The sequence below is a fragment of the Aptenodytes forsteri genome, unplaced genomic scaffold, assembly GCF_000699145.1.
Source record: "Aptenodytes forsteri isolate BGI_AS27 unplaced genomic scaffold, ASM69914v1 Scaffold84, whole genome shotgun sequence".
Taxonomy (NCBI): domain Eukaryota; kingdom Metazoa; phylum Chordata; class Aves; order Sphenisciformes; family Spheniscidae; genus Aptenodytes; species Aptenodytes forsteri.
In genome coordinates this window covers 166,985-183,207 of record NW_008795492.1, presented here as the reverse complement: position 1 = coordinate 183,207, position 16,223 = coordinate 166,985, and the positions used below count along the sequence as shown (strand labels likewise).

The window sequence follows — 16,223 nt, the reverse complement described above, 5'->3', positions numbered from 1 at the left end:
CAAAATTTGATAAGACAAAGAAATCCTGATATGTGAGTTTATGGTTTCAGTTAGCAGTTTGTTAAGAGTTGGCTGTGTGTGTGTGTGTGGTTTTAAATGCATATTTATATATAATATAAATACATATATAAGAATGCATATAAAATCTTTTTGCTATTTTAATTCTCCCACTTTCAAGTTTGTCTTCCATGTAGTCTTTCCAGGAATGCTCATGTCCTTTTCAGATTTCAAGAGGACATTTTCAGTTTCTCTTTCTTCTAAGGTGTTTCTTTTCTCCATGTCATTTTAAATGACATTTATTGATAATCTCAAGCAAGTACTTACGACCTTTTGCACCAGTGTCCAGGAAAAAAGGCAAAAAACCTCCACCTTTTAGTTTTGCATATCGATTTCTAATTCTCAATTAAAAACAGATCTAATAATGCTTTCAGAGCTGCTGTTTAAACAGATAAATCACCATGTTTTAAAGAACGTCTCAGCTTTGTGTATTTGTGGAAATGTCAGTGTTGGGGTGTATATGTTAGAATGCCAGTTACAATTTCATTATGAACGTGTATATAAGAACTATGAACATCTTAAATATTTTGTCTTTCTTTAGGGTAATTGTACAAGCTTCATTTAGTTTGTTCAATTTGCCTTTGGCAGATATTGTTGATGCAGATCTAATAAAGCACAAGCGGAGGTATGTCAGTCGTAACTGTTTCTCTTTAAATATGCTATCTATTTGCCATGTTACTCTTCCGTAAGTTAGATTATGTCAAAGTAAAGACAGTAAGTGATCTTGGATCCCTGACACAGATGTACTTTTTGTAAGAGCAACTTAGCATAAGTAAAGATAAGAACTTGAATAAAGTTTTCTGCAGTTACTTCAGCAATTTAAACAGATTATTATGCCATTTCTAGTTTTAATTATACTATAGTGTAAGCCAAGTCCTCTGTTTTTTTGTGTGTTTATTTTTGTTAGCTTCAGTTGAATTATTTTGTAACCGTATATATCTATTGTCACTTAAGGAATTTTCTGAATAAGGTCTTTCTAACATGGCAAAAGCATTTAGAAAGTTTAGCCTGTGCTACTTAAAGTGCAAATTTCAAAGTCTAACTGGTTGCTGTTATCTCTCTGAAATAAAATTGATAAAACCTGCTGTGACGTAGCATATTACAACTCATGGATCTTTTGGGTTTTTATCAAAGTGCAGATAACTTCCAGTTGGTTCCCTCAATGTTTATATCCTGGTCACTGTATTAAAGGACTTGCTCCTCAAATGTGAAAGCTGTTACCTTCATGAAGAAAAAAAAAGCCTCCTTTTCTGGCCTCATGCATGTAAAGTCTTAAGTTGTAATTAATTCTCCATGCACTGCTCAGTCTAACTTAACTTCAATAATTACTCAATGTGCACAAAGTTGAACTTGAGTGCGAGTCATTTCAGAATTGGGGCCAAGGTGTATATATATCCCAGAGGTTTATTACCTTTAATTTCCAAAGAAAATTAAATTTCATTATGATAGCTGATCTATTTGCTGTAATGTGTGAACTATAAAGCTAAGTATGATGATACTTAGCATTTGCCTATTAATAGGATTTTAAAAATCATTTTTGTAATTAATATACTAATAAGTTTGTGTTGTGCATTCGTTTGTTTTTTTCCTTAAATATTTTAGATCACCACTTTCCTCTATGGTTTTTGGTACCAATGCTTTATTTACGAAGCCTGCCCAATCTTTGGCTCCAATGCTTGTGGTTACAATACTAAATCAATTTGGATATGAGAACCTGAATGATGAAGTTGCTCAACCTGATCCAAGGTGAGTTCAACAGAGAAACTTTAAATCATAGAAATTAACATGAAATTTGTTAATCCTGTCATCTAAAAAGCAAATTAATCTGCAATTAGTTTGCATCAACTGCACTTCAAAAATATGGGTGCTTTAAAAATATTTTCCAGTTGTTTTTTATCTGTATAGAAATAGAAATGTTTTCTAGATTTTTTTAAAGAATAAATCATTTATTAAGCAATACACGAGAATATCTACCTAATTTTGAAAAACAAAGGATACATTTCAGTAGTTGACCATCTCCCATTCTATTGCAAAAAAGAAAAAAAATATGTTTGAGATCACCTAATACCTCTTACTACGATACATATTGTCCTGGCTTCTGTGTTTTGTTTATCTCGTAAACCTACTTCCTTAAATATATAATCTAACAGGGTTGCATTTAAGATACATTTTTATTTGAGAGAAAGCAGTATAATCACTGGAGGGAGGGAATTTGCCTCAAGTAGGAGTATAATTTTGGCTTCAGTACTACTTACCATTCTAATGCTAATGATTTCATTGCAGTCCCTAGAGACCTTAATACACAGCATAAAGCTGTGGTTGCTAGTTAGCACATTGGAAATGCATGGGCTTTTATAAAAACAAATTAACAGGGAGTCAGTACACTGAAAGGGTCATAAGCTGTTTATTTATGACCAACAAGAGGAAGTGGCAACATAAGGAATAACTGAAGTCAAGACTAAAAGGCAAAAATCAGTCCTATTAGGGTTTGCATGAAAGAACAACATGAATATCCTGGGAACTACATAGCTCTCCTAAATTTTGAGTAGAAACCTTAAAAAATACGTAGAACACAATTGTATATGAACTTTTGTGGAGATAGGTCTTGAAGGAGAAATGACTGGTTATGAGTCACCTAAGGCTTGGAGAATGTTTCGTATTTGAGGAGTTTTCTAAAAAAATACACGAGGAAAAGCATGACATAAAAGGGCAACAGGTGGTCTTCAGAAAAGCATCCTGACACAAGCAAAGAAGGCTTCAGTTTGAGGCTATGTGTGAGAACAGTTAATTTTATTTTAATGCATTCTGTAGATAGCCAGCCACTGAGATGATGTGAAGAGGACATGAACCTCATTATAATGTCAAATAAGATGAGTGATTTTTGCAGGAGAGTGGTAGGTTGAACTGGGTGTGGATATGAGAGGGCTGAATATATTCATCTTGATGATTCAGAGAAATTCAGATTTGAAACAGAAAAACTGCAGTTCTGATCCCTTTCAATCAGAGAAATGATCCCTTTGTGGATCGATTTTAAATCACAGTAGCTATAAATCTTTTTTCACCCAGTAAGTAGCCTCTGGACTATAGCAACAATAAATTTATTGTATATAGAGTTGAAATACTTTGAATGCTCAGTCTCTAAAACCTGTATTTTCACTTGAGTCATGCTGAAATTTGATTTATTTCACTAGGGCAAGGAACAGCATAGAGGTACAAAGCTGAGATCAGTTAATCAAAGAGCACCTGAAATATACTCTATATTTCTCTTACCCATCCCTTCAGAAATGATTTCTTATATATGAAGCAGTCTACATGTGTTTTCTGTATATGTATGTGTGAATGTGCATGTCCTTCTCTTTGCAAATGGACTACAGTGTGGACATACAGTCCACAAAGACCAGACTACTCAAGATTGTTTCTAGGAAGTCAGTCTGCCCATGGCAATGTACTCAGACCGTTGACTGAGCTAAAATTACTTATACATATTAAAACCCTATCAGCTGATCTCAGATTTCAGCCATAGGCAGACAGCTAAAATACACTTGCCTCAGGACAAAGTTGTTTGGGGACAAACAGAAACAATACAGGAGATCGCTTAAAATATGCTCAAACTGTTTTGAAAAAAAACCAACAATTTCACACATGTGAATTATATATAATGAAGTGTTATGACCCATGCCAGTACAATCTCAGCTGTGTCCTTCCTCCTTCTCCAAAGCTGGCGATATCTATTAAGCGTTCTGGAACGCATTTGCTTCATTAGGTGTAGTGGTAGTGAATTGTGAAGATAGCACAGAGGACCCTTACTCTGCATTAACAAAATGTTTGGGCCCTGAATAAATATGTCTTAAGAGTTTCCAGCAATGTTGTTTACTGGGAGAAGAGAGAAGATGCAGTCCAAAACCATAAACTATTTGCTGAATTCTGAATTATTTATTTTTTCTTGAACTGAAAGTTAAATCATAGCAACAATGATGGAGCAGCTAATCCTGGAAACCATTTCCAGGCACATTAAGGACATAAAATCATCAGTCGTAGTCAGCATGGCTTCACCAAGGGGGGGGTCATCCTTGACCAACTTGATAAACTTCTACAATGAAATGACGAGCCTGATAGACAAGGGAAGAGCAGTGGGTATCGTCTACCTCAACTTCAGTAAGGCCTTTGACAATGTCTCCCATAAGATCCTCATAGACAAACCTTTGATATATGGGCTGGACAAGTAGACAGTGAGATGGGTTGAAAGCTGGCTGAATGACCAGGCCCAGAGGGTGGTGATCAGTGGCATGAAGTCTAGTTGGAGGCCAGTAACTAGTAGTGTACCCTAGGGGTCTATACTGGGTCCAGTCCTGTTTAACATCTTCATTAATGATCTGGATGATGGGGCAGGATGTACCCTCAGGAAGTTTGGTGATGATGCAAAACTGGGAGGTGTGGCTGATGCATCAGAGGGTCATGCTGCCATCCAGAGGGATCTCAACAAACTAGAAAAAAGAGCTGACAGGAACCTCATGGTTCAACAAGGAAAGTGCAAAGTCCTGCACCTGGGGAGGAACAGCCTCATGCACCACTATATGCTGGAGGCCACCCAGCTGGAAAGCAGCTTGGCAGAAAAGGACCTGGGGGTCCTGGTGGACACCAAACTGGACATGAGCCAGCAATGTGCTCTTGTGGCAAAGAAGGCGAATGGTATCTTGGGCTGCATTAGACAAAGTATTGCCAGCAGGGCAAAGGAGGTGATCCATCCCCTCTGCTCAGCACTGGTGAGGCCACACCTGGAGTACTGTGTCCAGTTCCGGGCTCCTCAGTATAAGAGAAACGTGAACATACTGGAGAGAACCCAACAAAGGACCACAAAGGTTATTAAGGGACTGGAGCATCTCTCCTATGAGGAAAGGCTGAGAGAATTGGGACTGTTCAGCCTGGCGAAGAGAAGGCTCGGGGGGGATCTTCTTAATGTATATAAATTCCTTAAGGAAGGGTGCAAAGAGGATGGATTCAGGCTCCTTCCAGTGGTGCCCAGAGACCGGACCAGAGGCAGTGGGCATAAACTGAAACGCAGGAGGTTCTCTCTGAACATCAGGAAACACCTTTTTACTGTGAGGGTGACTCAGCAGTGGAACAGGTTGCTCAGGGAGGTTGTGGACCCTCCATCCTTAGAAATATTTGAAAGCTGTCTAGCCGCAGTCCTGGGCAGCTGGCTCTATGTGGCCCTCCGTGAGCAGGGGTTTGGAGCAGATGACCTCCAGAGGCCCCTTCCAGCCTCAACCATTCCATGATTCTGATTCTGTGAACAAAGTTCCAGTATTTAATGATAGTGAAAATATGGGTATGTTACAGTTACAGACAGGCAGTTGCTTTTTTTATACAGATACCGTCGCATTAGTTTTCTTCCACAGTTATTTCACAGATCCTCTAACAAAGCAAAAGAATCTTAATAAGATGTATCTTATTATCTGTGTTTAGTTTTTTGGGGGGGTTGTATGTTTTGGATGTTAATGTTCTGTGGAGTGAATGGAGAAAAGTATTAGCAGACCGTCAGTGTCTCCCTTATCTTTTCCTCCAGCATCAAAAGTTTGAACATTGGTTTTTGTATTCTCAGCAACTTTCCAGGCTTTTGCTGTAGTAAAACACATTTTCCAGCAATGAGTTTATAGCTGAAAATTATGGAAATAAGCTTTTCTTGTTCATACTGATTTTTGTGTAATATTGTAATTTCATTTCCTCATTCCTCATTTCTTGATATATTGCTTACTCAAGACCACATGGAATGCTGGAGCTCACCTGGATGACTTCAACTTGCATACAAAAAAAAAAAGGTCATAGCTTACAGGGGAAGGGTGTGTCTTTTTCTCCCCTACTTCATTTAACTTATACATTTGATAGCATTTTATTAATAGCATACTGCCTTCAGAAGTGGGCTTCGTAAATATTCTGTCTTTGGTGCTCATCTTACACCGTATCAAAAAAATCTATCCATCAAAAGCTATCTGCTGGGACAAACCATGTATCTTCTGATTCTTATGCCTCCAGCAAAAAGTCTGTAAGATGACACTACCTCACCTACACCTCCTCATCATCCCAGTGATTACATTTTGGTTCTTCAGCTCTGTGATATTATGACTCCTTGACATCCTTCATGATCAGGATATTTCTTTATTGCTTCATTAGAGTACCAAAACTCTGTTAAGAGTACCAATCAACTATAAGTTGCCGGGTTTTAAGCTTTGCCTGTCTTTTGTTGCCATCATGCTGCTGAGCAATTCACACATGTATGTTCTCTGCCTTTAGTAAAGACCACATTCCTAAGCAGCTTATTAGGACAACTGGCATGTTATGAGTGAAATTCTTATCCCAGAAGACCTTTTGAGACAACAGTTCATCATTGTCTTGGTGGCTTCTGTTACAGTTGTATTCTGCAGGGCACCCAAGCCGGTAAGACAGTGAAGAGGTTTTATACAGAGAGTGAAAGTCTAGAAGAAGGAAAATTCAGTCCCCTTTTTCTTTCGTCTGTGAGGTATCATAAGATTCATCAAAAATGAGAAAATGCTTATCACTGAACAGTGATCCCAGTACTGTATTAGACCAGGCATTCCAAAGACCTAGGCTGTCTTCCTCTGTACTGAAGCCTTTGAACTGACCATTAACTTCACCAACCTCTTACTTACCAGTACCAGTATTTACTTCTGCCTCAGTGGTAATATCTTCTTAGTCACAGTTATGTCTCCTTCCTTAGGAGCAATCCAGTATCTCTTGGTTTTGCCTCTGGTATCATAACTCTGAAGCGTGACTTCTGCTATGAATAGTGGATCTCTCTTCCAGAAGTCTTCTTGCTTTTTGGTGTAACCTATTTGTGTAACCAACACAAGGTTGGCCTATATATTGTACACAATTCCATATGTGTTACACATGATTCTGTGTACATTAATACACACATTATACCGCATTCTTGGGCAGTGTGGTCACTACACATCAGTTAAGCATTTTGTGGTGGAAGCTAGCTTAAGAAGTATTTTTTAATATCCTTAAAATTTGAGCAATAGCTTGCAGAATGGAGTGGTCCTGGTTTGGGTTTTTTTTTTTCCCTTTTGGTCTGTCATCACAGCAAAGCATTACCTGCCTTATATGGCTTGGGGGTTTTTGTTTTGGTTGGGTTGGGCTGGGTTTTTTTAGGTTTTTTGTTTGTTTTGTTTTGTTTTTTTGCTATGGAAAAGATACCTAGTTTAAAAACTCCCTCTTCTGGAGAGCCACTGCAACTACAGCTAACTTCTCTTGAAAGTGTGCTTTTCAAATTCGTTCTTCGGAATGAAGTTATTTGACAGCAACTCTTCATTATTTATTGGAGTCACTTTAAACTGTTGATGCTTTCATATTGAATTACTGGACTACATCACATTCTATTCAGAGCGATATTAGGGCTGTTTAGTGAAAGATTGTATGTTTTATTCCTGCGTGTGCAAAAAATGTAGACATGGAAATTTCTGAAGTTACTGGTTCAGCTGTTATTATGATGAAATCTGAGTCCTGCTCTTGATTTATCCCAGTCCCTTGATGAAATATTTTCCCATTCCTTGTTTCGTGTACTATAGATATTTTTCATAATTCCTGCAGTAACTTAAGGTTTCGCAGTGCAATAGGTAATATTATTTTCTTAAACCAATATTGTTCCAATGAAACCAAACTGGGATTGCACCAGTGTGAGTGATTTGGCAGATGTTCTTTATTTTTCTGTCCTTCCTGAAGTCCACGTATAAAGACAGAATAATTTTAGTACTGAAAACTGCAATCCTCTTTAGTGTACAGAACAGGCAAAGTCCGAGCCCCAGCATCCTGTTAACTGTGTCTTAGTCCTGTTTTCATCTTTAGACAGGTAAGTAATTTCTCTCTGGCCTCCCTGCTGACACTGCTCACACAGTTAACTATTGGCAGTTGTGACGGTGGTATGCATGATGTGGGCCCTTGTTTACTTGTAGGTGGACTGAAAATGCAATTGAATACAGGCCAGTAAACAATGTCCAAATGGTAAATTATTGTCACTGCCAATAAACATTGGCTATGGACCAGTGACCTGCTAGTGAGCGCTTCCAGTCTTAAATGCAATTGCCCAAGTGATTAAGTAATTCACTTTATTTAAGCCTGTGGGGTTTTGTTTTCATATGTAGCATTAGCATGTACATGACTTGAGATAAATTATGATCATTGTATGAGTGTGTGTATGTGCTAAGGAATAAATCTGGGCTATGTTGCAGGTTGCAAGCATTTTTTCTGTTAAATGCAGTGAGACATGAGTTGATTCTTTTATGATTCAGAGAAACTTTTAGGTTTTATTCAAAAGCCTGCTCAAGTTAATGAGAGGTTTTTTCACAGATTTCAGGGTTTTTGGATCATGTCCATAGCTGTTCTGTGAGTCTCCTATCTCATCCCTGAATGCTAAGGAAAAAAAATAGAAAATAACATAAACTGCCTCATGGAGAGAAAGTTCATTTAGGGGCTGTTTCTCAGCTTGAGTTGACTTTCCTGATATTGAAGTAATTAGAATCCAATAATTAACATAATGCCAGTAGATAATGATTCTAGCTATTAGATGAATGCCTAAATGTATGCTTTGAGCTGTCAGAAACCATACTGTTCATAAAAGGGTACTCATTCTCCTATATTTTCTTTTTTGATTCATATTTGCTGATGCTTTTATCTCTTATTCCTTAGAGAAGATTTAGATGAGGAAATACCATGCGTCCATTAGAATAAATGAGAATGAGTGTTAATTTCACATGTATTCTTTTTATGGTTTATATTATCTTGTAATCATTTATTTTAAAATAAAATTAAATAAGGCTTGATATTTCAAACAGCCCTTTACACCATAACTGAATGTTGTGCATTAATTGTGACTTCCATCTAACACTCAGCAACTATAACAACACACTATGTGGATAGCTAGTAGCACAGATTTTAACTTAAATAAAATAATTTCATATTAAAATGTTTGCTTCCATTTTCTGCTTTTCTTTCTCTTCCAGATTTTTCAGTTTTTCTAAACCTTTTCAGATGCTCTGTTCTATAATTGGATTATATTGCTTAAATTGATTTCTATATTACCTAATACAGGTGTGTACTAAAGTAGCGAACAGGATTTCTTAGGTTATCTACAGTGTATTAAAATTAACTCTTTGTGTGCTAATTATCTAATTTCCTCCCAGCTATTATGAAAGGAGCAAAAACCATAAAATACATATTTGTATGTAGAATTAGAAAATATAATTGAAGTATATTTGATAACTGAGATATTTATATTGCTTTTATTTAGAATTGATTGTACACAGTAACATGTATATGCTGTATATGCGTATATAATGTGAATGCTTTAAAATAATTTGTTGTGAGTTGACCATGAAAGTTAATCTTCACCATCTTAAAAGCTGTGTTTTCATCTTCTTCACCAGTTTGTTTTTAGGTCTTCATGATGCCATGTTCTATTTGATCTGTCTGGTTCCACTTTGCATTGCAGTCATACAGATCCTGACGTGGACTCCCTTTTCAATCCAGAATAGTCATATGACAGCTGTACGCTAAATATATAACAGTTGGTCAGTAAATCTTCGGCTGAACTGTACCACAAAAGACTTAGTATGTTTTAAACGTGAAAAAGCAAAATTGCATTAAATGGACTCTTAGACCAAATACAGTTTGAGCCATTTCAATAAAGTCGCATTCTTCAGTCTATATAGACTACAACACCGATCACATTCAGCCTTAATCCTGAGCCTACACAGAGTTTTTTCTAGTTCGGTTGTTTGCCTTTAATGGGCTTTATCCTTAATTACTAAATAAAGTCCTTTCTGGTATGTACTTGTCACTGTGAACTCCTTTGAAGAATGGATATGGCAGATCAGGTAAAGGAATCCCAACCCAGCACCTGGAATTCAAGGGAACTGTATTTTCTTACGCTTACTGAAATACGGTGGACTAATTCTGCCATACTGATAAAATGGCAGATCACTGAAGTTAATCTGGAAGACCTGTTGGACATCCCTCATGGATGGCAGGGAGATGAAGAGAAAAATTTAGATGGTGTCTAGCTGACCAGTATCAAGACAAATCTGACAGCTACCACAGGAAGAGCCAAGAGTAGTTAACTACCCTGTAAAAGCCTGTGTAAGGCTAAAGAAGAAAAAGATTAAAATGCTGTTCGATGAAGTGTTGCTGGATATGGAAAAAGCTCCATTCTTCCTCACTGGCTTTCCGAATGTCTCTAGTTGGTGGTAGGTAGATGCAGTTTTCTGGCTCTAAATGGGAAAATTATTTTGAAGATACCATATTGTTAGTACTTCATACAAAATGTCATTGTGGTAAGAAAAACATTAGCGTACGGATGTAGTAGTGTCCAGTTAGTTGGGCGAATCTAAGCACACGGATATTGAATCAAACTCTCCCTGCTGAGTAGTGTTACATTGGCAAACTCATTTGATGTGCTGACAGTTGAAGGTAATTTCTGATTAATCAAGCTGAAGTTAGTTAATTTCTGATTAATTCTTAACCAAATCTTTTCAGTTAAGCTTTTAAATGGATCCTGTGATTTTTATAAAATAAAGGTTTTTTGACAAAATTTCAGAAACATTGAATCCTGTCTTTATTTTACATGTTATAATGGTAAGATACATTAGCATGATTACAATACTCCTGTTTAATAAATATTCTTTTTCCTCCATTATATCCAGTGTGTAATTGTGTAATGATAGATAGCTTAAGTTAAATATAATTACTTCATTTTTGGTCTTTGTTTTGCCTGGGCAAACATAATTTTAGAAGCACCTTTCTTACGGAGTGCCAGTCACTTGAAAGTACAAGAAGATGCATTGTATGTATCCCGATTTTAAAGTGCTGAGCCAGCTCATTTCTAAGGCTCTACATTTATCGTGATAGGTAACTTGGAAAAGAAAGGAGTGTAAGAATTTGCCCTGCATTTTGGTGGACACTAGCATAATTCAATGAAGAGGTTTGAGATTTGAAATACCAGTGTTGAAAAAAAAGTCTTTTGTGCCTCAGTTTTTACATTTGCAGAGTAGAAACAATGTCGTTTCCTTGCCTTTTTTGAAGTGCTAAGTGCTTTCAAAGCGATGAGTGAAAAAGTGGGATAGCATTGTTAAATATTTAGAAATCCAAACGAACCCTTTTGATAGGAATATGAAGATTTATGTTAAAATGCAAGAAGCCAGAAGTGTGATGAAGTTTTAAGTTGCGTTATCTGTTTTTTATCTCTGTCTTGTCAGAGATACCATTATTCATTTGCATTGTACATGCTAATAGCATTATGTACACATACTGGTGTCACTTGTATTTACATATCCAAAGAATATTTACACAAATACCAGAGCAGATATGGACTGTGTGTTTAGATTCTGAATTTTAAAAGATTTACTGCATTGTATGTATGAATTTTCTGCCTGAAAGGCAGAGGGGGGGAAGAAGCCGAAGGACAAAAATCTGAAGGAATTTAAAATAATGTAATCTTTGATTCATTATATGAAACTGTTTTCTCCCTGACAATTCCTTTAAAATGGTAATAACTAACTTAAAATAGTTCTATTTTTCTTTACTGTTTCTGTATTTCCTAGATTTCCTATGTTCATCCTATCCTCATAGAATATATATTTTGGTAGGATAAAATGTTACTGTTCCACAAATAGGGTTTCTTAGATGCTTGTGTTTATTACTTAGTTCTAATATTAAGTTATTAGAACATTGTGTACAACTGGGAGAGTACTGCACTATACAACAGGAAAACTAATAAGTGGGTTTAAGAGTCAAAATTATTCCAAGAATTCTTTGAAATGATCAGAACTAATTTTTCTGGAAAATGTTTGGGAAAGATACCATATTATTTGCTGAAATAAGAAAGGAGTAAGGGCTGATATGACTGAAGGCACAGTTTGAATAGCCTCTATAAACTGCTGCATCTTTAGAATTAAGATAGGAAAAGTAAACAGTCAAAGATTTCTAAGCAAGACAGCCTTAAGATATGAGAGATTAACTCTGTAGAATAAACTAGTTTAGAAAACAAATCTGAGAAATATAATACAAATTATTTAATATGTAAAATATTAATAATTTTGCAAATTACAAGAATTTTTTATTCTCCCATTTGTCTGCCCTGTTTCTCTTGCTATAAGGGCAGGAAAAAAGTATCTGTCATCCCACCAATAGTCAATCCAAAAGAGGACTGGAAAACTGCTTTAAATTCAGGTGGTAGTCTTATTACAAGAATTACTGATAGAAGGTTGGCGGTATGTTATGATTGACATCGCTTATTCTCCATGTCTCTGTCACCCACTAAACGTTGTTACCCTCTGCTAAACCTACGTGATTGTTTTTGGCCATGAATCAAGTAAAGGATGATCAAAGGCAAAAGTTCAGTGTCTTGCAACAGCTGGTTTGTCTGCTTTCTCTCCTTATTAGCTAATGGTATCTGAGCTTGAAGTCCTGCTGCTGGAAAAATGCCCCAATTTAATCTTGATAATTTAAGAGTGTCTAAAATAGTCCCATAACTGATAAAGAGGATTTAAGTGTGTATAATATAGAATATGAAATGCTGTGATAACTTCAGGGAATGAGAAATTTGATGCTTGAACTAGAGTTTCTCTATAAATTCTGAGAATTTGGGTCTTAATACACTGAATTAATTTTATTTCTTGAAAATCACTAAGTAAAAGCGTCTACTAGATTTAAAAGGATGTTATCTAATAGACGTGAAAGAATGTTAGCCTAATATAGTAGTAATATATGGTTAGTGATAGAGTGAGAACATTGAATAAATTACAACAAAGCACATTTAATTTTAAGTAGGAAAAAATTAGATTTATGTTTTGTGGCGCTTACAGGCCTGCCTCTGTTCTCATCTTGTACAAAATGACCTTCCCAGTCTCCTGCTGTGCTGATTTTGGAACTGCTCAGTAATTCATGAATATACTATGTTGACATGGCTAGTAGGATGTTTACATTTGAATAGGTTGTGCAGCTTAACGGGCGCTGTCAGGAAAGACAAGCAGGAAGGGGAAGGAACGGTTAAGATAAGCCACATCTCCACAAATACTTCCAAGCTCTTTCTTACAGAATTAAGCCAGCTCAGGAAAAAGCTCAGTAACACACGCAGTCAAAAGAATTCTAGCTGGTTTTGTAAAGGAACACACAACCGAGACTGGGGGGAGTTGTCTTAGAGAGCTGGACAAACCCACAAGTGGGCTTCCTGGGTTACCTTCGGGAGAAAGGATTTTAGATAGACATCTGTGTTCGTTTATCTTAAAGACCTCTGTCTGGTCATCACTTTCTTACTATTTTTTAAATAACAGAAGGGAAAGTTGTTTTATCGCTGTGCTTGATAGCGAAAATTGCAGATTTACATCCTAGAATATGTGAGTATGTGCAGCCAGCCCTGTCCTGCTCCAAAACCAGGCTCCTTGTGATCACCACAAAGCAAATGCAGACTGTGTTAAAAATACTCCTTCCAAGGTAGCTATTCAAACCCTTTGGGTATGTTTTGGACCTTTTGGACCCTAGGGATTCAATTGATTATAGAAATTTTGTGCTAAGAGAAAGAAGAAACACTACCTAAATAGTTGAGGAGAAAGTAGAAAAAAAGTGATTCAATTTTTTCTGGAAATCCTCTCCCAGCACACTAATTGCTTTGAATGATGTATGCATAGACTTATACAACAAATAGTTTTCTGAGATTGTCCAGCAATTGGTTACAATTCCACCAGCCTATATGCAAATGACAATACATCAAAATTATTACCTAAATATTCATGAATAGTGTGTTCTTTATAGCCTGTCAAGAGAAAAATATGCTTAGTATACAACTACTGCAGCAGAATATTAATGACAAATGTAACCCTGGCTAGGAACTTTGAAAAATCTCATTAAAACATACCCAGGTTGTATACTAACAATGCAAAGACAAAAGCTAGCTTATTTCTTAATTTATTTGGTATGCAATTCATTATCTGTATTTTACATGTGATGAAATTAAGATATGTTTCCCTGTGAACAACACATAACTAACCTGAAGCAATTTTATTTATTGGTTTACACATTGTGAGCAGATGTCTGTTTAAAAAGCAGCAAATTCAGCTTTTGTCATTTTGGATTTTGATTATAAATTTGTTTTATTCCTGGAGGGAAAAAATAAGCTAATCTGTCTTTACAAACAAGAACATACATAGAAAGGAGAGTCCTAATCCCAAACCAAATAAAAAGAAATAGACCAAAAAGGCATCTTAGCCCATCTAGCTATCGGAGAAAAAAAAATCTTCATGTGGAAAACTGTCTAAAGCTCTCATGTCAAAAACTTTCCTCAAGGAGGTTAAACATCAGTGAAAATGAACTGAACAGAAAAATCCTCTGGCAATATTTTGTTGTTGCTGTGGTTTTGCTGATTTCCCAGGATAAGCAAGGTTGGATGTGATTAGTGCTTAATCAGAAGATCTTCCAGGTAGAAGCCAGGATCCCACAGCGGTTTGACTTCCAGTGTCATCCTTACCAGGAAATTAAGGGGCTAGACTCCAGCCTTTCAAATCTGATCAAAAGGAAAGATACCCATTTCTTGTGGTTGTTAAGAAACATTTTTCTGAGATTAGAGAGGATAGCCCTGATGCCATACTCAGCTGGAATTTGATTAACGAGATAGGCTTTGTCTAGATTTTCTTTCCGTTTCAGTTGGATACAGTATTCCTCACTTCTGATGCCATTACCACAAATAACCTGTGTTTATTAGAGCGTAAGTGAGAACAGTGGTGCCTAACCCAAACCCACAGTAACTATGGCTTTTGTTCTAGCAAAGGCACATACTGCTTGTCCTGGTTTTGGCTGGGATAGAGTTAATTTCCTTCCTGGTAGCTGGTACAGTGCTGTGTTTTGGATTTAGGATGAGAACAATGTTGATAACACACCGATGTTTTAGTTGTTGCTAAGCAGCGCTTACACTAGTCAAGGACTTTTCAGCTTCCCATGCTCTACCGACTGAGAAGGCTGGAGGTGCACAAGAAGCTGGGAGGGGGCACAGCCAGGACAGCTGACCCCAACTGGCCAGAGGGACATTCCATACCATGGGACGTCATGCTCAGTACATAAACTGGGGGGAGTTGGCGATGGGTTGGTGACCGTTGCTCGGGGACTGGCTGGGCATCGGTCGGCGGGTGGTGGTTTTCCGATTCTCTCCCCCACTGGGGAGAGAATTCTCTCATCCCACTGGGGGCGGGGAGTGAGCAAACGGCTGTGTAGTGTTTAGCTGCCTGCCGGGTTAAACCACAACACTGCTGTATGAAAAGCCAAAAGATTTTTATCCGGCTTGACCTGTCCCAGATTAAAATGTTCCGATAAGCATTGTCTGTTCCAGGCTAGCCTTCCTCTGTAGGGTATTACTTGCATTAAGGGTACATTCTTATCCACTAGTCTCCACTACGTCCCACTGCATCCCCATGCACAGAAATAGGATGCAGGAGTCCGACTCTGAAGTTCTTGTTTTCCTGCCTAGACAACGACTTCTCCTTCCTCCACGTGCACATCCCACAGCTTCAGGAAAAAAAATCCTGGATCGAGGGCCTCAGATCCTCCCGTGCAGTGACCCATGCTCCTGCTGCAGCGCCAAGGCTCTAAGTTTTGTAAAGAAGCCTTTATAAAACAAAAGGTTGCAGAAATTCCACGTGAGCAGTAAGGTTTACTCTGAGCCGTTGCAAAATAGTTATTTACAAGAAAAATTGCAATGTCTGAGGACTCGAAGCCGAAGTATTGTATTTCAAACAGTTGAGGTCTTTCATCTGCAGACAGAAGACCCTTTTGAAGAGCAAACCGTGTAACGACCCAATTTATCTTTGAATGCTTGTGGTTTTGGTTTTTTAGGAATCTCATCCCCTCCGTGCCTATTGACCTCAAATTCCTATGTACAGGAAAAACCTGAAGATAATGGAAACCAAACACAGCTCTACGTAGCAGCCAAGAATTTCTCAAATGGATGAACTACTCCCAAAGTTTTGAACCTTAATTAAAGAAAAGTACTAATTATCCAGGGAGGTCCGCTGGACCAACGTTAATCTGAGCTACCAAGGCAGCGTGTGGGCAATGCCAGGGAGGATTAAGGGCCAAGGAGCGCGGCAAAGAGAGCGAGGGCAGAC

General features: G+C 37.4%; 1 protein-coding gene across 1 annotated transcript in view; it reads left to right on the top strand.

Annotated features, from left to right (window-relative positions):
• LOC103900832 (transmembrane protein 180) overlaps positions 1 to 9,630 on the top strand; it is an 18,952-nt gene extending 9,322 nt beyond the window's left edge. The window contains exons 5-7 of the mRNA XM_009281601.1: positions 599 to 682; positions 1,660 to 1,803; positions 9,501 to 9,630. Coding sequence (XP_009279876.1) covers positions 599 to 682; positions 1,660 to 1,803; positions 9,501 to 9,630 — 358 coding nt within the window. The remainder of the gene's footprint in view (positions 1 to 598; positions 683 to 1,659; positions 1,804 to 9,500) is intronic.
• The last annotated feature ends 6,593 nt before the right edge of the window (positions 9,631 to 16,223 follow it).